This window comes from Sinohyriopsis cumingii, chromosome 19 (genome assembly GCF_028554795.1).
Source record: "Sinohyriopsis cumingii isolate HCF-2022 chromosome 19, ASM2855479v2, whole genome shotgun sequence".
In the NCBI taxonomy this organism is placed as follows: domain Eukaryota; kingdom Metazoa; phylum Mollusca; class Bivalvia; order Unionida; family Unionidae; genus Sinohyriopsis; species Sinohyriopsis cumingii.
This window is the reverse complement of record NC_142979.1, coordinates 56300874-56328473: the sequence shown is the minus strand read 5'-3', so window position 1 is coordinate 56328473 and position 27600 is coordinate 56300874. Positions and strand designations below refer to the sequence as shown.

The following is a 27600-nucleotide window of genomic DNA, read 5'->3' as shown; positions in this document are numbered from 1 at the left end:
TGATCCCAGTCTTTTAGAGCATCTTTGCCAACTTTGGCATTCCAGTCTCCTTGAATGACGAGGATGTCTTTTTTACTGACCATCTTTAGAATACCCTGTAGTTTGTTGTAAAACTCCTCCATTTCTTCATCATCATGAGCGGTAGTTGGAGCACAGACTTGGATAATTGTGATGTTAAAGGGAGATGCTTTTAGACGAATGGAGATGATTCTGCAAGACATGTGGCAGCATTCAAGCACAGATCCTTTGATGGCTTTGTTTACAAGGAAGCCTACTCCATTTATGGACTTGTCACACTCTCCACTATAGTATAATATATGCCCATCTTCAGTTTGGTGTTCTCCTAGGGCTTTCCATCTAACTTCACCGAGTCCCAGAATGTGCCATGTGTAGTTTTCCAGCTCATGTGTCAACTCTTGGAGTCTTCCAATTTGCGCCAGAGTTCTAATGTTCCAGGTGGCGATGGCTATGCTGTCTAGTTGTGTTAAAAACATAATTTTTCATTGGCTATTTGGCTCGCGCATGAGCAGAAGGTTAATTTTTTTATTAATTTTGTGTGGATAAACGGAGCCATTATTTTTGTATCGAGACCACTCTTTATTCCAAATGCCCATCTTATCCTACTTTTGCAAAGGCTCATCTATCTGTTTGCAGTTCATACCGGTTTGCCTTAGATCTGAGACCAAAAAGTCTAAAATCCGGACACAAAATCGGATTCCGACCACGGGCGAATTTTGGGTAGAAAAAAGTCGGGTCCAAAAAATGAGTTTTTTTTTAAAAAAAATCTGTATTTTGTAGTGCAACTAGATATTCCAGATTATTTGGTATCATTGTAGAGCTACGTCTGTCTACCTTTCTATAATACCACCCACTTTAGTGTATCATGCATGACCATGACGCTACAGAGCTCGGCAGTAGGCTACTACCTCCTGCCACGTTAACTCGTCGCTAGGGGTTAATGTACAGAAAATGACACACACCCCCCCCAAAAAAAATTAATGTAAACCATAACTGGCAAATCCTCTACTAAATGTACTTGCAACCCATCCACACAGCTTGGTAACTGATGATTATGGTGAAGTTGTTCTGTGTGGCAATTTTCAGTCAGTGACTTTATCCACTGACCCTGAAATCAATATGTCTCTTCCTTGTCGGAAGTGTAGCTGTATACCAAGTTTGGTAATTGCTGATGATGAAAAAATCAAGTCATTGTGTGGAAAACATTTTTCTTCTGTTAGTCTCCATGACGTTCATCTTTGACCCTTAAAGAATGGTTGAGAAGTAGCAAGAATGTATATGTGCTTTTATCTATGCTGATGGCATGCATAATATCACTGTGTAGGTACTATAACCAGTTTATAAAAACCTTAGAATGTTTTAGTTTTATTTCTCTTAAAATCATTGTTCTTAAAATCTTTTAAAGAAGATATGATCATTGTCCACCCCATGAAGCACAATTTATTGGTGAAAATCAGGCCTGAGTGACCGGATTTGCCAGCCAGCAGGACATGCAGATTTCATACAACAGTAATTACCCGAGTAGCTTCTACAACAGATGAGGTCTGTGATAAGCATGGGTCATTTAGTCCACTCATCTACTTCCAATACTCTTTACACAAACAAAAAACTTAAACCGGTTAGTGAAGTATAAAATGTAGGTCATGGCAACCGTTGGTCTTGTGTGTAGTACCTACTAACATCGGCATCTATCAAGTTTCTTGATTGGAAGATAAGCAGCAAACATTAAATAAGTTTTAAATACCAAATTTCAATAAAGTCAATCAAGCAATACCGATATAAAATTTAGCAAGATCAATACACTCTCCAAATTTCACGTTTTTTTGGTAGTATAGTACACATACATCACAGCAAAAATCTGCATCATGTCACTTAAGGTAACATTGTAAGTTTGTCAGTTTCTACTTGGTATGATATGTTTCCTAAATCTTTTTTCAGCGAAGTGCATTTAGTCAGGGCATCACCATATCTCTCTTGATTCTCATCTTCAAATGGTCAAGTTCACAGATCTAAAATTGTAATTTCTGTTTTCGTACGACAAGTCTACATTCTGCAAGTTTATCATATTCAGTTTTCTTCAGCTCTGTAGTTGAACAACATTTGAGAAAGGGCAGCTATCTATTATTTCTGAAATCAATATTGTCAAAAGTTCAAGGTTACTCAAAGTAAAATGTAAAAAAATATGGTAATTTTACATCTGTAATAGCTATGGTACCTTAGAGGGATCATCCATTCTTCTGATGACTATTTTTCGTTTATCTAGTATATCTTTTGAGAGAAATGTGTAGATCGAAGATGAATTTTAATACATTTTATGTAACTGACTGCAACACAGAACTAAAGAGGGTCTCAATTTAATAAAATGCCTGAAGATGTGCTTGTGTGTGTGTGTGCATGTGTGTGATTTGGACTTTTAACATAGCTTTCACAATTTTTCAGTCATATCACCACAATGTCTGTAGTGTTGCAGTTTATAGTGATGTCTAGCACTGGCGCATCATGCTGCAGACACATTATCACATTATCCTGACATCAGGCCGACCAGTCCTAACACTAACCTCTTAATGCCGAGTGCCTAGTGAGGCACCTGTCAGTAACATTTTTATGTCATTGGTATGACTTGACCGGGGTTCAAACCTGCAACCTCATGCATCTGCGGCAGATGTTCTAACCACAAGGCTAAAGGAGCAGTGCCTGAAGATAAGACAAACAGAATTAGTTAAATCAAGGACACTAGTTTACTCAGTAGTTTAGAGCCACACTCTTTTTAAAGTCATGGAAGATGGGCATCAATTCAAATGAAAAAAAAAACAGAATGCCAAAGAAAAGCCCTTTATATGCACTCTATCAAGGACAAGCATGGAAAGCACAATGTGCTATTTTAACAAATGTTTATACAAATTTAATATAGTAAATGTATTACAAGAAATATATGAATTAATAATGGTACAATGCACATGCAGTTTTCTCATCTCTTTTTGTTAACTCTAAGCTTTTCTGAGCTGTTAAACAGTTCTTTCAAAATGATGTCACCAAAAAGAATAAATTATTTTGAGAATATCCCATAAATTTACATATCTAGTAAGTACAGATGAATTTTATCCAGACCTATACCGTATGCATTATTGGTATCAGAACCATGCATATATGTCCCCAAATTCCCCAAATGTGCCACTGTGCTTTTTAAACCTAAAAATTTGCACAGTTTTTTTTTTTATACCTAAAATGTTTATCAATGATATTACTGACATTCTTCACCTTCTGCTTATGTCAAATAAACAAGATTCTACCGTGAAACTAATATGATTGTGAATAATATCAGACATGGAATTTGACAGGTTGAGGACATCAAGTGATGAATTCATGAAAGCATGCAATATTCCTTGGAAAATGTCAGAATACAGTATGCAATATTTCATGGATAAAGTAGGTATACAGTATGCAATATTCCACAAACACAAATGACCATACAGTATGCAATATTTCTTGGAAAATGTCAGCAACCAGTACGCAATGTTCCTTGGAAAAATTAAGCATACAGTATGTAATACTCCATGGAAAAAGCAAGCATACAATGCTCTGAATTAAGCTTACCACTGATTGTAATCAAACTACACATTGGGTGTAATTTTTTGCTCCTTAGGAGAATGTGAAAATGTATATTCCATCAGCAAGGTATCTTTATATCTTGACATAACATGCATACTTGCTTGTATGTCAAATCCAACTGCAAACTGCACAGACCCAGGTCTGCCATCACATACTCTAGGTTTATGCAGTTTGTTAGAAGTAATCGGTATTACAAGCAACATAGACCCTAATCTGCTAGTGCATTATAACAGATCAGAGTCTGATTGTAGTTAGTTGACTTATAAGTGAGTATAGACAGTACTTTTATCCACATGTTAACTAATATTCCCAAAATAGAAGAAAAAACACAATTATAGTGTATATATTAGCAAGTACATACTTTCCCAATGTCCTTCAAAAATATACTGAAATAGGAAAGAAAAAAAATCCATCATCCATAAACTTTAATCTCTAATGAACTTTCCTTATGATTGCAATAAATGCATTTAACCTTAAATCAGTTCTAATTCTGCACCCAAGAAACTGTTTCTTTTTTAGTAAGATACAAAATAAAATATAAATATAAATCTGCACACCATCTAATATTAGTATTTGGTGTTATTCAAACCTGAATATTAAAAAAAAAACAGGAGTGCAATCAGTGATTACATAGCCCTCATTGCCAGCTTTTAAAAGACTCCAGTAGCCATTAATTACTATGTAGAAAATAAATTCTGATTAAAGTGATTCTGAAAATGAGATGTTGACTCTTATGGCACACCATCCAAGACATAAAACAATAAAATAGAACATTCTTTTCTTTGATATCAAAGTAGAAATCCTATTCATAAACTGATAAAACCCAGATATTATAACATTTTATAAAATTACTGTTCTTAAAATCTGCTTCAGAAGCTATCATTATCCACTTCCAAAAGATACATTTTAATGGAATCTGAGGCTTGTGTAATCTTGGAGTGACAGTCAGTATGAACACAACAATAAGCATAGTTCTCGCACCAGTAATGACTTTGAATAGCCACACACAAGTCCTCGCATAAACAGCATGCAGTCCACTCATCTAATTTCTAGACTCATCCAAAGGTACAATGCAAAGTTAATCTACTGAAGGTAACCCATCACAATACACGACGAAAAGTCACTAATAAAGAAAGGATTACTAAGATGTGTACATTTACAAAGTATCAAGACTTGAATAAGAAAAACACTCAAAACATGAGGTTTTTAACCACAAAATTTCACAGATGTCACTGAAACATGAAATATTGGTCCCAGAGACCTCATTTGGCAAAGAGTGCAGTACTTGTCAAGATGCATCACCATATCAACTTTTGATTCTAGGTAGGATACAGCATGCCAGAGCTTGTTTTATTATGCAAAACCTTAACCAAAGCCAGAAAAAGATTACTGATCATGATGAACCCCATCTGTTATAAGGGTGTAGAACTAATAGAAAGGCATATCATAATCACAAACTTCATAATTCCAGCCAAGAAATGATCAAATATAAAATTTAACACAAGTCATTAATTAGTAGAATAGGGGCCATAATAACCTATTTCTGCAATGACAAATGTGTCATCATAATGCATCCCCTCACCAAGCTGTACAATTCAATTTTGGCTTGTAAATATACACCATGTAAACAAAAAAACAGTATGTGGTTCTGAGCTATAAGAAAACAATCTAACACATAAAATGCACAATGCTATGGTTACCTTTTTTTTTTTTTACAGATGTGTACTAACAAAGCTGAATAAGATCAACTGGTTTATATTTTCTAGCATGAACAATTACAACAAATTAATTAAATCAGTGTAGCATGAAGGTCACAGTGACCAACTTTTGAGACGAGGGTTTCGTTTAAATCAAGATGCATTCCTTCATCAAATTCAAAGGCTCCAGGTATAACAGTATTTACAGTGCTCGAAAATGTAACCTAACCAAGTACAATGTGATACTTTTGTTGTATAAGTGTGATACTAAGAGATGCAGTCAATCATCTAGTTCCATGATTCTAACAAAAACAGAGAATGAGAAATAAAGTTTAAACACAAAAATTAAACTGTGAAAAATAAGGCTCAGAGCCCAACTTTCATCATGATGGTGCATTACTTGTCAAGATGCATTCCCACACCAAGTTTCACGATTTCAGATATAACAATATTTAATTTTATATCAGCAGACACTATCGTCAGCGGTAGTACAAAAGCTCTTCCCTTCTTTCCGAGGCAAACTAAAAAAGACTGATCTAAATTAAAACAAGAAGCTGACCATGGCCTGCATGTCAAGTACATCTTCAAACTATATTCAAAATCAGAACAGGCTGGGATAAGATGACACTGAAATAAAGAAAACTAAAAAAAATACAGGGTATCAACAGACATATGGCAACACAGAGATACCAAAATGATATGTATGATGAGCACAGCAAAAGATCAAAGTGTCATGCTTTAAGCAGAATGGTGATGAACCCATCCAAGTGCATCTTCTCTCCAAGCTGCACAACTGACCAATAGTGGACTTGAAAAAACGAATTACTTCAAAGAAGCACGAAATACACATCACAGTGACCTATTTTTTCAGCAGAAAGTTGTACCCACCAAGACACACTTATCAACTTCCATGACTCTCAACAATACCAGTCCAGAAACTGATCCAAAAACAAAACTTCAACAAAGTCAGTGAAACACGCAATCCAGGTGAATATGAAAAACATTTAGTGATATTGACATTTTACCCAGCTTGATCTGTCCATGAAATAAGTTGCATGACTTCCTAACCAATAGTACGAAACTGAGGTAAACAAAAAAATTTATGCATGAACTGTAGGTCACACTGACCTATTTGATAAAATAGTATTGTACACATCAATTTGTATCCATATAAAGTAATCTGATGCTGTGACCAACTGTAATTGAGAAACTGACCACATTACTCAAGTATAAGCAAATTTTTAACAAAAATGAACATCAACATTACTCTTGAGCTTAGTGTGATATTGTGAAAAAAGGGAATATCTGAACTGAGTGGGATACAATGGCAATAAAATAAGAGTAAACAAATTGTCAACAATATGATCTACCATGTTAACGAAAGTACTTACAACATGCACACAGACAATAACTGATCACTTTGGTTATCATCTGCCAAGTTGAGCCAGACAATTAAACTGATCCCAATGCCAAGTCTTTAACATGCACCCCCCCGACCAGCCCCCCAAAACAACAACAAGAGTCCCACGAAAGAATACACACGGTACTAGCTAACAAGAACTGGCAGGAATTCAGTTTCTTTTCTCTGAATTGTTTGCAAATGCACAATATTTAAACCATACTGAATGCACCTAGGAAATTCCAATATACCAAGGTGGATACCAAAAATATTCTTTTAAATGTCTGGGATAACATGTTAATAAGTGCACTAAAAATATCTTTGTATGGCCTTTGAACTTAAATGTGATATCATGGGAAGATTATCAATGAACAGATCTCTGATACTGTCAAGATGTACCCATAGGCCAAATTTGGTTCAACCCCATATTGAATATTTTTTGAGAAAAAAAACCTAAGCAATTGAAACAGCATTATTCAAGGGTTCTTCAGATATATCCATTACTGCACTTGATAGAAAATACATTCATACTTATTTATTTTATTATGCAAACAATTGAAAAAATCACAATCAAGATATGCACTTTACCAATCATCTTGCATTTTAAATCCTGGTACCTATGGACATGGTATAGTCATATACTTTTATAACCAAGGTAACAACATTAATGTAACTGTGAAAACCAACAAAGAAACAAAGTTTATGCTCCCAAATGTACATGAGTTATCTTTCTTGACATATTAATCTTATTATCATGGGTAAACTACAATCACTGAACATTATTGATTTTATACAGCATCTTGACATGGCTAACAAAACATGACAATATGTACATACAATTCAGTAAATACATACAAGTATGTAAATTGTTTATGACTAAGAATAATATCAAAAACTTAACAGCATAGGTAACAAAGAAAAACGGTATCTGTCTTATAAATTTTCTGATAAAAATCACCTTTAAACTTGTTTTACAGTGTATTTGTAAAAGCTGCCTACAACTTAAATTAAGTGGTAACTTTTCACTATTTTCACAGAAGTACTTCCTTTTACTTTAAAAAGCATTCAAATTAATGCCTTATGTTAACTATCTCATCCACACCTGTAATGTAAACGCAACAGTAAGAAAAGAAAATCATGAAAGTGCATCTTTTTCAATTTGATACAGTCTTATTCATTAGAATTACCAGGGTTCCCACACTTTTAAAACAAAACATTCCAGGTTCTTTTTTATCTAAATTTTTATGTTAGATAAAGTGAATTTTTTAAAAAGTCTATATGGTCCTGAAAAAATGTCAAAATATTTTGGTATAGAAAGTATATATTTTTAAAATTAAATCTGCAAGCAAATTTGACACTTTTCCTTAACATCAAAGTTCCAGTGTGAATTGACATCTCATTAGGTACTAAAATAAGGAATGTATTACTAGCATTGAAATTCATAACTACTATTCAAGTACTTCATTTAAATAGTACAGATATGTTGCCTTAACTGCTTTGCTTACCTTCTGGAATGAAAAAATAAGGAATGAACAACCAAAGGACTTTTGCTCAAGACAGCAACTTGACCAATTAGGACCATAACTTCTAAAATTTTTTAAAATGTTTACACCATTGACAGTACATATAACAGTTCAAAAAAACAATCTCATTTAAACAAAAGTACAGTGACTCATCCAAATCTAACAAAAAGAGGACTTCATAACCATAAAAGAAGAAGCTCATAAGCAGGAAAAGAAAAACTTAGAGCTAAAAGGAGAGAGAGTCACACTTCTCAGTTAACCAGTTGACAATTTAGTCAGGCCAGAAGAAGGAAATACTCTTCAAGATTTCTTTGTTTCTTTTCCATTAACTGTCAAAAATGAATATAGGACACTTTGGACCCACCATAACATCTTTCTTTCTACATTACTCTCAATGGAACCGCTCCAGTGGCCTAGTGGTTAGAGCATCAGTCTCAGATGCAGGAGATCATGGGTTCGATCCTTGGCTGAGTCATAACAAAGACTTACAAAAATGGTACTAACAGCTGCCTTGCTTGGTGCTCAGCATTAAGAGGTTAGTGTTAGGGCTGGTCAGCCTGGTGTCAGGATAATGTGACTCAGTGGCACATCATGCTCTATGTCTGTAGCATGATGCCCCAGTGCTAGACATCACTATAAACTGCCACAATGCAGACATCGTAGCGATAAGACTGAAAAATTGTTAAAGCTACATTAAAAATCCAAGGCACAAACATACTCTCAATGCTTTACAATTTATAAATCCAAATCCTTAACATCTCTTGTGACATATATGCAGTACAACATTTACTCAGCCATCCGTCTAATGTGATGGTCATAAACACGCTTCCTTTCATATCAACCTTTGGCTTATAACACTAGCTGACAGTGTTTTAAACCATTGCCTTATGGAGCATGAGTTATCATATATACTTGCTTATGAGACAGGATAAACTGCAAACCCTGATCCTGATTTGCCAATACATTATGTGCTGGTATATCGGGGTCTATGTTGTTTGTTCTAGTGATTAGTTTTAACAAACTGCATAAGCTCAGATCAACCAGTAAACTATCAGCATATCTTGCTTTGTGCAGTCTGCAAATTAATCCAACAAGTAAACAAGGATATATGGTACTGCAAGCAATACTGACCAATGCCTGTAAGGTATTCAATAGAGTGAATTCTGCAACATCTGAGTGCTTTGATTTTAAAGAAAAAAAAAATGCATGAAATGAAATAAACTGGAGAACTTGTACGCCACATGTCCTTGTCTATGCATTATGATTATTACAAACTATCTTTGTACATAAATATAATGCACAATTTGACTGGATCAATTATTTATACAGTACCAAATCAGATGGAAGAGAAGTAGAACTGTCAAGTTACAAATACAGATAAAGATTTGTAAAAATTTCATAACTACGCATGCCAGGATATTTTCTGTCCAACTTGGTCAAATTCTTTCCAGCATCTTTTCAGAAATTGTAAACAAGTTTTCAATCATAATAACAGTGGCAATATTTAATGATGGATTGGCAAACCTGAAACACCTTATTCCAGGATACTTTTTGTTAAATTCTGTCACATTCTGCCAAGTTTTCTTTTCAGATATTTTTGTTTTAGGTTTTTGTTTATTAATTATAGCTGCCACATCTGATGACAGATATGCATTATTTTCATAAAAATGAAAATGGTGAGAAGTTAAAAAAAACATTGTTTCATTAATGGTGACCATATTTGATTATAAATCAGCATCATCTCAACATATTTTAAAGTCCTTCATGCTAGAATGTTTTACATCAAATCTTGTCAAATTCTTTTTCTATTTTTCATCAAGGCGAAGGTATTTGATGGAATATTGGCTAATAACCTACATAAAATTGGAAGTCATCCATGCCAAGATGCCTTCAGTCCAATAGGTTAAAATTCTGTGAAGTAGTTTTGAAAATTCGCTTAAAGATTTTTTTGTTTTGTTTTTTTTATAACAGTGGTGGCAATCATCATTTTGAAAAAAATCTGAAAGACTTTCATGCCAGAATGTTTTGTTTTAAAGTTTGTGAAATGTGAAGAGCAGTTTTTAGCAGAAGTCATTTTCAATTCTTTTTATGTTCAGCAATGGTGTCTGTATTTAATGGTGATTTGGCATTGTATAAATAAACTTAGAATAGCTTCATGCCCAAATACTTTCTATTAAATTTGATGAAATTCTGTTGGGAGGTAGCAACTGTAAAATGGCCAATCAACAAAGGACCATTTGCTCACAAGGGTTTATGGCTTGTGAATTAGTAACAGCAATGCCTCAGCAGAATACACTGCTTAAAAAGGGGCATCATCTCCAGAGTTATTAAAAGCATAAAACCTATAACCTAACTAAAGGCAATGTATTATTTTACGTGAACTTTCAAAGCTCTACAAAAAAAGAAGCTTAGAAATGGTGACATCCCATGGAAACTTACTCAAAGGGTTTTCAACTTTCCCCATATAGTGGGGCTGTACCAGTTGATGCATGGAACCAGTTATTGCATACTGATTTCTTATTCTTGATTCTGTGCAGTATTTTTAAAATGGACAGGATAAACACTTAACGCTAAAAGGTAAGGAACATTCTACATCTGCATTTTACAAAAACACTGCCCAGAACAAAGAAAAAAGTAACGATCAAGTGGTAACTAGTTCTCTGTGGTAACCGGTGCAGACCCTCAAATGTCCCAAGTACTCTATCAAGTTTTTAATTGCCAATTATGCTGTACACATTCTCCATTTTTGATTTTGTTTTCAATTGTTTTTCATTGTGATTAAAGAGAATTGTCTGGAAATAGCGAAGTGGACATTACCAGTCTCCAGAATATCTCAATTAGACAACTGGACAAGGTCATGACCAAGGCTTGCATAGATCCAAGTGACCACAGCAATGATACATGAAATAATTCAAGTCTTGTAATTTTTAAAAATTTATGTAATTTAAGTTTTTAGCACATGATACATGGTGGCAGTATATCTGGTGGAGGAAGAACCAGAGAAAACCAAATCACAGTAAGCTACTAGCAAGCTTTTTCCAAACCCACGTTGCTTTTGCTTGAAACCTGAAAACACATGGACAGGTGTGAGATGTCAGCGAGACCACTTGGACACCAGTATGTTAAGTCAACAAGTCAAACTTTATGATCGGTTATATTAGAATCTTTTTAATCCATTTTCTCTCCATCACATCTGAAGTGGTGACTGATTATTCCTATTTCATTTCCCCCCGTCTCTGACAAAATGTTTGCTTAAAAGATCCTCACAGCTTTTCTCCATTATGAACAAGCTAGTTCACATTCCTGACATTTTTCTGTTTTCCCAGTAGTGCGGGAACCCTGAATTCAATGCACAGCTTTTTCCAAACTAGAAATGGTAATAAATGAATCCTAATGATGCAACCAACTGGGGCTAACTTTGAAGACTTTATTTGCAAATAGACAAGACATATTTAAAAAATAAACAAAACCAAGACTGTTTGATACTCAGTATCAAGCAAATGTAGATATGTTTTCTCAACAGCAAAAGAAATCATGATTTAATATCAGCACAGAACTAATTTTGATATTCCTTTTCAGAGAAGCATGCCTGGGAATCTAGTGTTTTAATTAATTTACTCAAAATATTTTTAAAATGTAAATCTGCACACAAAAAATATTAACACTGATCATAATAAATATACATAATGATGATAAGCCTACAAAAGAAAATAGTAACTTGGGAATATTTCACAATTTTGCTAAATCTTACTATCAAGTATAAATATACACCATTTCCATTTTCAAAATTCCTTTTAACTGATAAAAGACATATAATCTAAATTTAACTGGACTTTGGAAGGACACTTATATTAGCTATCCCCTCAAGCTGGTATCACCAAATTATGCTGTGTTGAAGAACAAAGTGATTACCTCCCTTACCCAGAGTCAAGCAACTAGTTATCTTTCATTATAATTTGTGATGCAATTAATATTAATTTCAGTGACCAAAAATGTCTGGCATGCAAATTTTTGTCAATGCAAAAAATATGCATTTAATATGCATCATGAATAGTTCATCAATCTGGTTGTAATGAAATGATGAGATCATCTGTATTTCTTGTCTAATATATTCTATATATGACAAGAGAAAAGACATATGAGAAATGCAGAATTGACCAAGATAAGACATTTTCAACATTTCAAACTGATACAGCCATGTACAAAATGTTCAAAACAACAGTGAAAGAACAATATATAATATAGGAATTAAAGCTGGGTTCATTTTTTCTATCATGAATTATAAATATATCTATAAAAAAAACAAGAGAAAGATGCGGAAGCTGACAGGCCAACTGTACAGGAGAGTGGAGACCAGACAGTCTGACAAAATGATCATAGAAAATGTCTTGAGATGCTCACTGCTCCACAGCAAAGCTTGGCGTTAATGCTTGATATACTGACAGGATTTTCCTTAGAGTTATGTCAGTGAGTGAGATTTCTAGCACTTAATCCATGCATCTGTAGCTTTCAGCACAGTAAACATGATAAGCAGCTTCTGAAATGAAACAAAAGAATTAGATGGGAGGGACACAGATCATGTGGTTCACACTGGTTTGATAGAAATCTTTATTTAAATATGAAAGAACTTAATATCAGTATGCACTCTAAACATTTGGTTTTAATGGACCAGTTTCACAATACCTGAAAATAATGCTCTTGGGTTATCTTGCAAAATCTTGAAATTTCAGAATCAGGTATTCACTGTTGGGAGAATTTAAAAAAAAACAAAATGTCAGAAATTGAGAATTGTATCGAATATAGTTTTGAGGATTTAGAGTCTTTAGCCGTCAAACAGTACAAAGAAAATTTAAATCTTTTTAATGTCAGAGGACAAACGGCTATTCTGATATCATGTGCCTACGTCCAAATGTGCAGGAAAATTAATGCCTCACAGTTGAAAAACTATAGAATATTGTTATTTTTTATTAAAATAATAAAAAACAGCATAATGTTATTTGAAATTAAAATACCAAAAAACTACAGAATAATGTTTTCATTAAATTACAATATCGTAACTATTGAATCATATTATTTTAAATTACAATGCCAAAACTAAAGAACAATATTTTTGTTAAATCAAAATACCAAAACAATAGAATAATGTTATTTTAAATAAACATTGTTTAGACAATGGTCAGACTTGGATCCAGGATCCTGAAAATCAGTCTGTGAAGATGTTTTCAAGGTTTAAAACTAACATTAGTGCATTAGTCAGAGACTACAGACTAAAATTTGTATTAGTCTAATGGGACTAAGAGAAATATTATATTAGATTAAAGTTCAACAGACTGGAGGGGGGGGGGGCTGCTGCTTTCTGAATCTTTATGGATATTGATTGTTTTTCCGCTACATACTCTAAACATGCTTTGATAGTTAAATTGTATATACCTCTAAACATGATTTCACAAATAATATCAAAGCTTAAAAAGAACTTGTTTAAATTGGTTTGGTGCAAAAGAAGAAAAATACATTCTAAAACAAACTTTTAGTATAAAACCAATTTTTATGAGATATTTTTCATTTGCTTGTCTGTTGTGTTATTTTTTTTTTATAAACCTTGGGAATAGGTTGATTATTGTTATTATATATATATATATATATATATATATATATATATATATATACACACACACACACACACACACACACACACACACACAAAATGCTCATATTTGTTTTACAAGTCCATATACATAATATCATATTATTTGACTTTCCAATGTCAATCTCTAAGTGAAAATAAATAACAGTCACCCAGCAGTAATAGCCTTGTTTTGATTTAATATCAGGAACAGCAACTCATCCAAAACGAGTAATGTGAAAGGGGTCCATTGACCAAGTGGATATTGATCAATCGAAGAATTTGACATTTTCTAAAATAATATTATGGTCATCACTGATGTAGAATATGCAATATTAATGTTACTTACATTATGCATTTTGTTCCTGTCCATTGGTTGTGTTTTGTAGGTCATACAAATTGGTTTCCTGGAATATCATCTCTTTCAGCCTTTCTTTGGGCAGATCGTCCAGTTCTGTTTCAAATGTGAAAGGTTCCTGTGCAACTGGCTGAAATGAGAGGTATAATTTTGTCATACAGAACAAGGCTGCCTCTTGCCAAGGGGTGGGGCATTTTTTGAAAAGAACTTCTGATTATTACCATAATATGCACCAAGTTTCACAACAAGACACAAAACTATGGGACTAGTTACACTAATAAAATTGTGTCATACACTATATTAACCTACTGAGAATTAAGGGCAATAATTCTAACAAAAAGCTTCCCTCAGTGAGACTGGTACTCTACTGGTTGAAATGAATTTGCTGGAATCAGAGACAAAACCATTTCTTCTTTCTAAATGCCAAGTGCTGAAACCATTTCCGTCATTCCGAAGTAAAAATGAGATTTTCAAGATATTGGATGGCTACATACTGGATCCAAGATCAGAATGATCATGAAGACTTCAAAAGATTTCATTTGGTGGAAATCCCATGCTGATCTGACCATCCATTAAGAAGTAGCGCAAATAAGATTTTCAAGATAGCTGCTAGGGCAGCCATGCTGGATGAAACACTGACACCATTTTCATTCAGGACCAACTAGCTATCTTAAGATTTGATTATCAATTCAGAAGGAAAACTACTAACAAGCTTTAAAGATGATGGCACATGATATTGGGTATCAGACAGATATTGGATATTTCTATACCAACCAGAGATTATACAATGTCTTTTTGTGAAAACCCAATACTGATATGACCATCCCTTCAGACGAATGAGCAATAACAAGCAGCACCATTTTCGTTTAGAACCAACTAGACCTTAGCATGAATGGGGGGCATGCAGTTTCATTGCAATCTTCTAAGAAGTTCAAGGGTAATAGCAAACAAAAAATTGTACTAACTGACGGATGATGTATATCAGACAACAGGCCATGACATCAGCTGCTCTGGTATATGACCAATAGAACTAAAAACTGATGAGCAAAGCAATTTGTCCTTTTATCATCCTTATGTTGATGCCCATATTTACCTGTTATAGCAATCATTTACAATTCACAGGGCAAGATGCACACACAAGATGGTACCATACACTGTATTAAGCTATCTGACAAAAAGCAACAACTCGAACAAAAACTGGTGGAGCAATGTGATTTCTCAAAATATGACACATTTTTTGTTAATGACCTTTATATTTACGAAGTTTCAAGTTTTTTTTTTGTCAATCCATCAAAAAATGAGGAAACAGTTGTGCTAATGATATTGTATCATACTCTGTATTAAGCTACAAGACAAAAATGGTTGTAACTCTAACAAAAGTTGATGGTGGCAAAAGTGATTCGTGAAAATACACATCTTCACTTAACCGATATATTATCTGTCAAGTTTCATAGCAATCCATCAAAATCTGCAGGTCTAGTTGCATTCATTAAAGCCAGACAGTTGGATGAACATAAGAATTACAGTATCACCCCTATAGCATGCTGTTTTAACACAAATTCGGACATAACATGGTCACTGTATGACTAAATTTTAAATACATGTATTTTTCTAGTACACAAAAAACGATTTGCTTCCTCCTAAAAGTTAGAAAAATAATGTGTAAAACGTTATTATCATTTTGGGGAAGAGATTTTGTATGAATCTGAATAAAAAATGATTGTGGTATGGCTCCTGAAATCTCATATATATGTATTTTTTGCGTATAAAAAAAATTCTTCTTAAAAGTATGAAAATAACATGTTGTTGTTGTAGGGTTTAATGCCATTTTTCAGCACACGATAGGCTATATATGGCGGCCAGTATTAATGGCGGAGGAAGAACCCGAGAAAACCCTGGAAAGAACCACCGACCCACAAGAAGCTACTGGCAAGCTTTCTCACACACCCACATTGGCTGAATCCGAGACTCGAACCCATGCAGAGGTGAGATGGCAGTGAACCATAACAGAGAGCGCTGTAGACCACTCGGGGCCCCCAAAAATAACATGTAAAAAGTCTTATAATCCTGAGGAAGAGATCACTTATGAATTCAAATATAAAATGAATGTGATGTACAGCCTGAAATTGTTTAATTTCACCAATTTCTTGAAGTTTGTGTTGAAAAGAACATCAGCAATATGATTATCTGAACCAATGGCTGGGCCTTTTGAAAACTTTATTGTTGATAGATGAGAGCTCATAAGTATTAATCTTATTATTACTGATCCATTGACAATAAAGCCATTAAGTCTTCTTTGTCTTCAATGTATTCTGTATACAACTGTTGCTGAAACAATATCTGACATGTTTGTTCCTTAAACTGCTTACACAATCAAACACCAAACAATGGTTGATAAAAGATTCTCAACTGAATTTATAAATCAATTAATTTAAGTACATTGCTAATCAGCCAAGTCAAGTGCTAAGCCAAAACTTGTTCAAGAGATAGTATAACCATTTATTAAATATTCAAAAACAAAAGCTGCCAGCATGTGCACATGTCTCGGCGGTGTTGTTAGCCACAATCAGTTGACCAGGGAATAATCTCGTCCATTCCCTAGAAAAATGACTTCACTGTTGATTGACAATTGATTTTGCTGTAGTCATTAAAATGACTAGGTGTAAAAATGTTAAATAGGGAACATTTACAATGAATAATGAGACATGAAAACATAAAACTTTTATCTCTAAAGACGAGAATGAAACACTGGACAGGATTAAATCTAGTGTTTGAATATGACGGTTGAGGAATTTGACTGTCTATGCCAAAAGTAAACATGACAATCAGTTAAAAAAGCCAAAACAATCAAGTATTTCAATTCGCAGATGAGAAAATGTTAGTAGCATGAAATTATACAAACAATATTTACCTTGGGATGTACTGAACTGTAAATGTATTTCATCCTTCAATGCGTAATTATATGTTAGATTTTCCAATGAATTCGGACACAAAATGATCTTATTCAATATTTTAAATCTGTACATATTTTCTATGGAATTAAACATGTTGTGGATTCACCACATGTGACCAGATCAGCAGATGTGTACATGGTGTTGATACTCTTCATGCTATATATATATATATATATATATATATATATATATATATATATATATATATATATATATATATATATATAAACAGTATACACAAATGTGTAGTCCTCTGAATAAAGTAACATATTATATATGCAATCTCTGATTTTACATTTTCACTAGATGTGTATTTCTCTTTTAATAAACATTAATTTAAGATGGTATCTATGCAAATGAGGGACTGTATTTTAGCACCTGCTTTTATTATTCCTCCCCTCCAACATTTTAGGTGAATATGTGTCATTTTCTTCAGACAACTGACTCAGTTGCTTATAACCTGATTCAGTTTATAACATGGTCAGGTTCTACGGACCACGAAAATTGTGTTATAGTGGGGTCAAACTGTACTATGTATACTTGCCTCAAGAGGTAGAGGCTAACAAAATCAAATACAATGGTCCCCCATTAAATGATCAAAAGGTGCCTTTCATGAGGTAAAATATCACAAGTGTGTACAACAATGCACTGGAGCAGGGTACAAGACCTCCTACTGAATACATTGAGTATCACACTACTAAGCATAAAGTTGACATTGAAAATTGTCATGCACTATAAACGACTCCTGGAAGATCTGAAGAAACAAATCTGCACAACATCTTGACCTAAAGAGCCATGGTGAAGTAGACATTACAAGTTTTGTGATGACCAGTAAGACAGTGTTGAAGGTAAAACACGAACGAAACTTTTAATTACTATCAAACAATATATAAAACTCTAGGTCAGGGGTATCAACCACAAGGCCTGCTTCCTGCCAAACCATATCCTGTGGTCTGCAAAATGACTGGCATCACAAGGTGTCATGAGAGATAATAAAGGTGGTGCAGCCCTTGGGCCATCGGACTTGCTCCACGTGGCCATCAGGGTGGTTTGAGTGTGATACCCCTGCTCTAGGTGTTAATGGCCATATCTGAATGTGGATCATCCCCACCTGTATGAATCTGAAATACCTTGATGCAGCATAATGTTATATTGAACGAAATTATTCTTAGTGATTTATAAAATGAAGTCATTCAAGGGTTTACTTTTGTCAAGTCATAGCAGCCACACTGATGGCATTTGGTTCAATTATACTTTTAGCATTTTCAAGCCATCTTAAAACATTTTGTCTTAGCAATGAAAGGCATGTTTAAAGATGGATCAGTATCAATTTAAAAGACACTGATGCAAGACCATTTAAACCTGGACAATTCGGTAAAGCAGATTTTGAAAAGTCAATCTCAGGTTTTTCTATTTTTAGAGATGGTGACTATATTTAATGGTTGATTGGCATCAAAACTGAAAAGCCATGAAAGACTTTCATTCCACTGTATCCCATTTTTAAAAAGGGATTGATTATGTTGAGCAGTTATTTTAAAAGTTGTTAAAATGCTTTTTCCATTCTTGAGAATAATGGACCCAGACTTATTATCATTTAAATGATATAAAAGTACTGATGCCAGGATGCTAATTATTAATAAGTATTTAATTATTTATCTTTTTCTGTTAGTAATAATTACCATATTTTGATGGCAGATTGCCATCATCTGAACAAATATGAAAGACAATGATGAAACCATTTTCATTCAGGATCAACAAGACAGAATGAGAAGTTTTATTGTTCAAACCCATGCTGAGATTACTTCTCATTTTGTTGGAGTACCATTAACAAGATTTTCAAGCTAGGTGCCATGGTAACCATACTGGAGATCAGATTGGCACCATTTCTATTTAGTATCAAATAGACAGCATCTTATAGACAGTGTCTTATTGGTAAATGTGCAACATCAATATGACCAGCATTTAGGAGTTGTGATAAGATTTCCAAGATGGTCATTGTAGCAGCAATACTGGAAATCTATCAGTACCTTTTTTATATGACCAATTTGAACACATCCCATCTTGGTATGACCATTCATTCAGGAGAAATAGTAGCATGAACAAAAAGTCATTTAAATATGTTTATCATTTTTACAATGCGGCAATATTTAGTGGCAGGTTAGCAGCACTTATTCAAACCTGACACCTGAAAGGGCTTGATAGTAGGTGCTGTGTCAGTTTGATGAAATTACGGATCAAATTACGTTAGGCAGTGTTTGAAATGAAATTGTTTAACATTTTTGTCTGTTGTAGTTTTGTCATATTTACAATAATTGAAAGCAGGTAATCATATCGTATACTAGCTTGAAAAATCTACAGGCCTCAATACTCTAAAATTTCTTTCATGTTCTTTATTAGTGTTAAGGCAGAAACTGAACAGCGCAAATGCTGATGGTGATACAAAATATGTCGGCCAGAGAACCATATCATAAGCTAGACTTTTCTGGCCTGTGAATAGTATTCCTTTACAATCAACATTGTCATGGGTATGATATCAATATTTTGTAATTTCCAAATTACTAAATAACAAGCATACAGTGAATGGTAAAAATTTCAAAAATAAGGAACACAAATAACAAAACCATGTCAACAACAATTTTATTCTAAGCCATTTGTTGATGTGGATACTACTACCAGTATGAGCACGAATCAAACGCCTGTCAAGATCAATCCCTATCATCATGTTTTAATTTATGTGATCAGTATCTATCTATAGAACGTATGCAGCCAATAATATGAAGCCAATCAATTTTCAAACCACCATCAATCAATATGATCTAATGATCACGATATTAACACAGAGTCTTCGGAGCAAAAAACTGAACTCAGATTCACCACAGTTCCTGGACTGTTGTAACCATCAGAAGCTGCAAGAATGATGCAGGCACTTGCTTACCAGACAACTAATGACACAGCGGAACTCATGCTTAAGTTACCATCCCAGAAAAGAAAGTGAGTGCATGACAGTTGCAACTGAGGAAAAATGGGCAAGACAGCAAGATTTTCCATTGCTAATGTTGTTGCCAAGGCGGCCTATAAATCAACTGATACTTTGAGTCCCATGGCAAAAAAACTGTATAGAGGATGCGTGACCACTACAACAAGCTTTTTTTAAACAGCAGTAGTAGTAGTAGTAGTAGTAGCAGTAGTATAAAATGTAGTAAGCAATAGTAGCCATTGTTGTTCTTGTGCTTTTAATACTATTGCTATAATCAACATTGCTTAATTCCAGTTGCTACTATCATTATTATTATTTATTATTATTACAACATAAAAGTTACAAGTGTTAAATCTGAAGATAATAACAGAAAATTAGAACCATGTTCCAATATTTGTAATTGTAATTGCTTTATGCAATAGCTGGGACAAGAACTTTCTAATCTACTCAAAAAGCATCGTGGCAGCCCTTTTGATGCACAGAGGCACACCTAACAAGGAAATACATAAACGGATTAAGAAAGTGTGAATTATTGGGGGATTGATTAATGTTTAGATTCTAATGGCAGGCACGAATGCTGTGATCATAATGTATGCTTGCCACAAGCTGGCACATTATGGTGGACATATCAATATCAACATGTACTGGATTAGGTTGTCACTTCATTGTATGGTATTTGTGAAACTGAAAAGGAACAAAAAGTGTCAAACAGCAGTACAGTCACTCTGGTGACATTGAGGAAAAATTCTAGAGAATTTAAGATTGTACCAAAACAGCATAATATTCCAGCATGTCTTGTGATAACTGGAATTAGACTGAGTGCCAGGCGGAGATTCAACAATGGAATCTCTATGGCTCAGAACAACTGACAACTTCTGGATTGGACGACAAGATACTGATTATAATATTACTGTTGTAACTAAATCAAACACACTGCTGCCCCATTTATACAGGCAGGAATGACATATGCCTGCCAAAGAGTTCAGAATCTCCAATTTATTATGTCAATGTCTTAATTGTACAGACCCCATCTAAGTGTGAAGATAGTAACTGATCTAGCAATTTAAATAAATAATTTGCATTTCATAAGAAAGGTCTGAGATCAAACCTAATATATGAGGCTTCTGAGTAGGCTAACCTATTTAATTCTGCAATTTCTGGATCATTATTAATGTAAAAATCTGTGTATACCAGCTGACTTGATGTTGGTGTGTACCAGGAAGCTTCACTGACATGATGTTGGTGTGTAACAGAAGAATCGTTTGACACAATATTTGTGTGTACTAGCAGGCTTGATTGACATGAAGTTTGTGAAACATCAGACTTGATCACCATGAAATTTTGATGTGCCAGGCGATCTGATTGACATGAAGTTTGTGTACCAGATGAATTGATTGACATGAAGGTTATTCAGTAGGTATTATCCATAAATCAGTTAAGCCTAACTTCACTGCTATGATGTCATTTAGTGTATATAATAATCTTGAATTAGTACTATTGTTTCAAACAACAGTTCCAAGTATTTTATACATTCTTGCTCTTCATTCTGATTAAAAATGTGTGGATAAAATTAGATGAATCCCAGGAAAATTAGAAATTTAACAAGTGTCACCTGAATGAAGGACTGACTGAAACAAGTATTAAACTAATTTTCAAATACCAGTATCTTTTCATTTTTCATTATTCATGTTATGTAATATTAGTACTTGAGTTCTTCAAGGTCTTTTTCTTGTTTCTATCTATCCAAACTGATCTCACAACTTACTGATATGAGGTAATGAGTGGAAATGACAGACAATGTAATGTATACAAACATGGGGACACAGGTAGCATGTGGGAATGACAGCTACCAGAAAGTGTATCCAACCATGAGTACAGAGGTCGTGAGTGAAAATGACAGCTACCAGAAAATGTGTACAAATATGGGCACTGAGGTATTAAAATGGAACTGACAGCTACAAAAAATGTATACAAACATGGGCACTGGCTTTGTGAATGAAAATGAGTTCTCAGATAATGTATACAAACACAGCGCTGATATAGCAAGTGAAGATGACAGTCAATGTACAGTTAATGTATACAAATATGGGCACTGAAACAATGTAAAATGCTTTAGATTTCTTTGTTCTGAACAGGGGTTACAAAAAAAAAAAACCATCTGAAAAAGGTATTATTTTATTACAATAATGAAGTTGATTTATCAATAGCTGAGCTTTGTTGATGAACAAGTATATCAGTAAGAAAGCTGGGTTGGGTATGTTGGGGCTTTTGGCACCACATGTGGCATTTATTTTTTGGTAGGTTGGTAAATTCTTGATTCCGAACAAACATGAAAGCCATGAAAACTTATACCCACATAAAAGCAAAAACATAGTAGCCTGTCAAAATTTCTTAAATGTTTGTGATTTCATTATGATAACAAAAATGTCTGCAGGGATTAATATTTTCAAAAACATCATCATTTGCAAAAGCTTGAGATGCTGTCTGTTAATTTGTCAAATAGGTTGAGTAGTTTATGAGAACCAGTTTATGGGTTTTCCTCATCTTAGTAACAGCAGTCGAACTGGAAGACAGATTAGCATCGTTTCTACAACTTTAAGGGCCTTAAAAATACACCAGTTAGTTTACTGTTGCTGAATGATCATAATGACAAATAATGTAAATGTACTTTGACAACTCGCTTTGAAAAGCATCAATCTGCACACTATTAATCCCATCATCTTTTAAATCCTTCTGTGATGTTTTGGAACACCTGCAGTTCATCTAATACTGTATTTCAAAAAAAGATTTTGGAACTTGTTTTGCTTGTCATTGGAATACAAACTCTCATGCTAATAAATTAACAAAACCTGATATTATTCAGTGTCATGTACAAATATTCCTTCATTTTAGAGAGATGATCACATGTAGACATTTTTATGGCAACTGCATGATGTCTTTTGTCCCAAGCAGGAGGATTCAGATAAGCCTGACTCTGACAGAACTGGCCAATACTAAATAGCTAATGTATCCAGTCTTGATAATGAAAACATAATGCCAAGTAGACTTAGAGTTGTGTGTAATGAATCAGAGAATCATATCTTCCCATGGACTGCAAAATGAGATAACAATGGAAGAAATTTGGCTTATGCACATGTGCTTGCCATATGAACCATGTTAAGAAGCTCTCAAACAATGAGTCATCTTGTAATATTTTAATGTTACCCTAATGCTGCTTATTTGATATATTTTTGCATTAAAATCAATGTTTTTTTAATTGTTTTGATATTAATACTGTGATAGACAATTACTTCTAAATCACCTATGTTCTTTTTTAAATTTCTGAAATAACAGTAGTAAATGTCATTTTGGGTTTTTGATGGTGGAGGAGTTGGGTAAGACACACCCAATGGAATGGTTGTACTGAAGCAGTCCAGTCTAGAAGAAAAAAAATATCTAAACTTTCTACACTATTGCTTTAAGTTCGATTAAGATAAATTGCTTTAAATGCTTGGTTTAATTTTCATATATTCTAAATGTTCACAAGCTGTGAAGAAATGTATCATCTGCTGAATGCGTTTCATCCTGTGAAAGTTAGCGGCCCATGTGATGTGCCAAGAACTTCTCAGTGACGCATCATAAACTCAAGACAAACAATTGGAAACAAAATAAGTTTAAGTAAAAACAAAAGTACAAAAAAGTAAAAAGAAAACAATTCAGAAAAGAAAAAAGCAACATTAAAGATATTAAATGAAATAATGAGAACACTTGAAAAACTAGAACAAAACTGCACTGTCAAATATTCATGTACAAGTAATGCATTTTGTAATGCCTGAATTACCAAAAGTTGTCATTTATCATTTATGTATAACCAGTGACTGACGTTAAATTTAAAATGATGCCAAGTGCAGATTACTAGCACTTTTTAAAAGTAGAGTGCATCTGACCTTGGAGCAAATTGTTCTATGCATAACCACCAATCTACACTCTTTCAGCAGTAGATATTTAATGAATGCTGTGTTCATGCATTATTATATTCCACATTATATTCAGGACAAATTATTGATTTTCTTTCTTGTGACTGGGGATGAACAGCTCTGCTCATCAACAATATGAATACACATTAATTCTATCATTATGTGAGTGAAACAAACAAAAAAAGAACTTAAAACTGCATTGCAATGAGTATATCTAACCTCATGCACACTTTGAATATCCATTTTTTACCTTATCTAAAAGTTATCCATTATTTTGATATATAAACAATAATTTTTATTGTTTTTTATTTTAATCTTTATTATGGTGGTGGTAACATAATAATAAGTTTAGGTTTTGTGGAGGTTCCCTCATAAAAGACTGATGCTTCAGAACCCCCTCTCCGAAAGTGCTTGAACTGAAACAGCCCTAATTATATTTTTAAAAAATTAGAAATATTACAATTCCTAAGATAATATAATCTGTTAATATTATATATTTGATTCTCTTTTATTTTCTCTATTATTGTTTTTTATGTTTTGAGCTTTAAGTTTTTAATTTATTTATTTATCAAGTTCTTAAGGAATGTTAACAAAACTTCATATCAAACTTACAAAACTGCAGTCGGGGGCCCCGAGTTGCCAAGTGGTCTAAAGCGCTCTTCGTTATGGATCACTGCCATCTCACCTCTGTTTGCGTAAGTTCGAGTCTCGGATTCGGCTAATGTGGGTATGTGAGAGAGCTTGCCAGTAGCTTCTCGTGGGTCGGTGGTTCTTTCCGGGGTTTTCCCTGAGTTCTTCCTCCACCATTAATACTGGCCGCCATGTATAGCCTATTGTGTGCTGAAAAATGGCGTTAAACCCCACCACAACAACAACAACAAAACTGCAGTCATTAGAAAGACACATGCATGTAACACATGAACATATTTAAAGATTTTATCCTTATGAATAAGCATGTGACTGGAGCTAGTAGTAACGGTGCTTCTTTCATGACCAGGAAACACAAGGGTGTTGGTACAAAGTTATGTTAAGAACACTGTTTTAGGATCATAGAGGTGCACTGTGTAGCACTGGCAGCTGGTCAGACATGTAAAGATATGTTTCCTTCTTCAATGACTACAAGAAGATACTGAAACAAGTTTGTAGAGTCCACAGTAACTCTGCTGTGCACTAATATGAAATGAGAGATGTAAGTTGTTCTCGAGAATGAGAATATGTGACATGTCACAGTGAAGAAGCAAATAAGTTGCAGATAGCTTTCCTTAGAGGCAATGTCTGACATCTACCCAGCTCTTCATGCTGTCTGAAGAATAAGGCAGTTGTTGTTGTTGTAGGGTTTAACACCATTTTTCAGCACGTGATAGGCTATACATGGCGGCCAGTATTAATGATGGAGGAAGAACCCGGAAAATCCCTGGAAAGAACCACCAACCCTCGAGAAGCTACTGGCAAGCTTTCTTACATACCCACATTGGCCGAATCTGAGACTCGAACTCACACAGACAGAGATGAGATGGCAGTGATCCATAACAGAAAGCGCTTTAGACCACTCAGCCCCCCAAGAATAAGGCAGTCAGGGTTCATAAAGAATTCTGAATGGCAAATTCAAAGACTTTTCCCAAACTTTCAAACACCACAGAGATTTCAAAGACCTATTTTCACTAACATTTTGTACACAAGTTATGTTATATGAGAAAACGAGTGCAAAATACTACAATATTGTTTAATGATGAAATGAAACTAAACTGGTCATCAAAATAAAGAAACCAGGAAAACTCGACTACATCTGAATCAAACAATATATGATAAATTTATTTGTGATTATGGAAAGAAATTAAAATGTTGGGGTTATTTCAATTTTCAAAGACTTTTGAAGACAGAGTAATCTGCTCAATTTTCCCACAATTTCAAGGCCTTGAAAATGCTACCTCATTTTTCCCAAACTTTCAAAGACCCTATGAACCCTGGCAGTCAATGCCACACCAGAAGCAAAAGGGCATACTAGGATCAGTATGTGGTATTGATTACCTGAATGCACTTTTCTCAAACTTAAAGTCGTGGTTCTATAAGGATTCTATGCAAATTTTACAACTACTCAACAGTATTGCATTTCTGACTATATTCCCAGAGACTCATCAATAAATAATCATAGAATAGATGCACTCAGAGAACTTGGAGCACTTTATGGTAGGCAGACAGATGTTGGTAAAAGTGAAAGAATGGAGGATGACTTCTTCCAGTTTAAGGTTTTAGTAAAATGCAGGGATGAGTCTGCAGGATGCATGCTTGGCGGTGTACAACAGTTACTCAGAATTGTTACCAAATTTTTGCTGTTGTAGCAAAAATGTTCCTGGTTTCACCCTTAACATTAATTAGCTTGTGAGGAAGGTTTCTTGTATCTTGTCCCATAACTGTATCAAAACAAAGGACAAAGGAAGCTGAAAACAAGTAGCTGTAAGGAAATTGATGAGGGTTGTGAATGAAGGCCCTGAACTTAACGATTTTGATCCCGAAACTGCAGTGGAGAAGACTGTTAAGGTTTGTCTATGAAAAAATGAATGCAGTGTGGTGAAATAAAAATGAGAACAGAATATGATCATTTTGCTTCTTCTTCTAGTCTTACCAAATACATGTATGTTAATCTGAAATGGAATTTTGCTAACTAAAAAAAATTATGAAAAAAGAAACTGTAATCTCATCCTTGATTCCTTCAAGCTGCATACACAATTAAAAATACCAAGGTAAAACTATTGATAACTGTGTAACATAATCTGATGACATGTATGTTGGTGACCTTACATGACCTTACAACACATGCATAATGTTCTGAATTTATGCATGGGGATAATTATTGGGACTTCTATATTTTGTCCTGCACTGCAACTTTCAAAATCCTGTGGAGATTCCTCCTGCAGACCTGCCAACCATGACGAGTTTGTCTCAGCAAGGAAGTTGATTTTTTTCATTAAATTTGACCAGTTTTCAGTAAGGTGTAAAAAAAGTATCATAAACTGCTACTGAAAGCTGGAAAACATAATTAAAAGTTCAGTATTCGAAACATGCAGCTAAGATAAACCATTATGTTCAAGTGAAAAGTTTGTAAAGTATGCATAGACTTTACTTAGCACTAGTACAGATACATAAACTCTAGCTCCAAACCCTATGCAGCTCAATGGATTGTTGCTATCTCTCAACATGAAGTAATAGTTGGAAATTCTTTCTTCATTTCACGTGACAATGGCAATCATATCTCCCACCACGAGTCATACTCAGATTAGCATGTGATGTCCAATAAAGGTAATTGTGTCCTTTCCAGCTTTTATTCACAAGAATCTGAATATTCCTTTTTATTCTTCTTTGTTGATTATTAACACTTTTCAAGAGGCTTATTTTCCCTTTCATCTTAAACATGCATCACTTGCTGGACGCCATTTTGAAAAACATTATATAATCAACAGTTTGATCATGCAGACGCTTCGCATGAAC

General features: G+C 34.1%; 1 protein-coding gene across 1 annotated transcript in view; it reads right to left on the bottom strand.

Moving 5' to 3' along the window:
* Positions 1 to 2834: 2834 nt before the first annotated feature.
* Positions 2835 to 27600, bottom strand: part of LOC149775743 (mitogen-activated protein kinase 1-like) — a 118399-nt gene continuing 93633 nt past the window's right edge. The window contains exons 10-11 of the mRNA XM_089943724.1: positions 14219 to 14357; positions 2835 to 12783 (exon numbers count right to left, since the gene is read on the bottom strand). Of these exons, the coding sequence (XP_089799850.1) occupies positions 14220 to 14357 (138 nt within the window). The 3' untranslated portion in view covers positions 2835 to 12783; position 14219. The remainder of the gene's footprint in view (positions 12784 to 14218; positions 14358 to 27600) is intronic.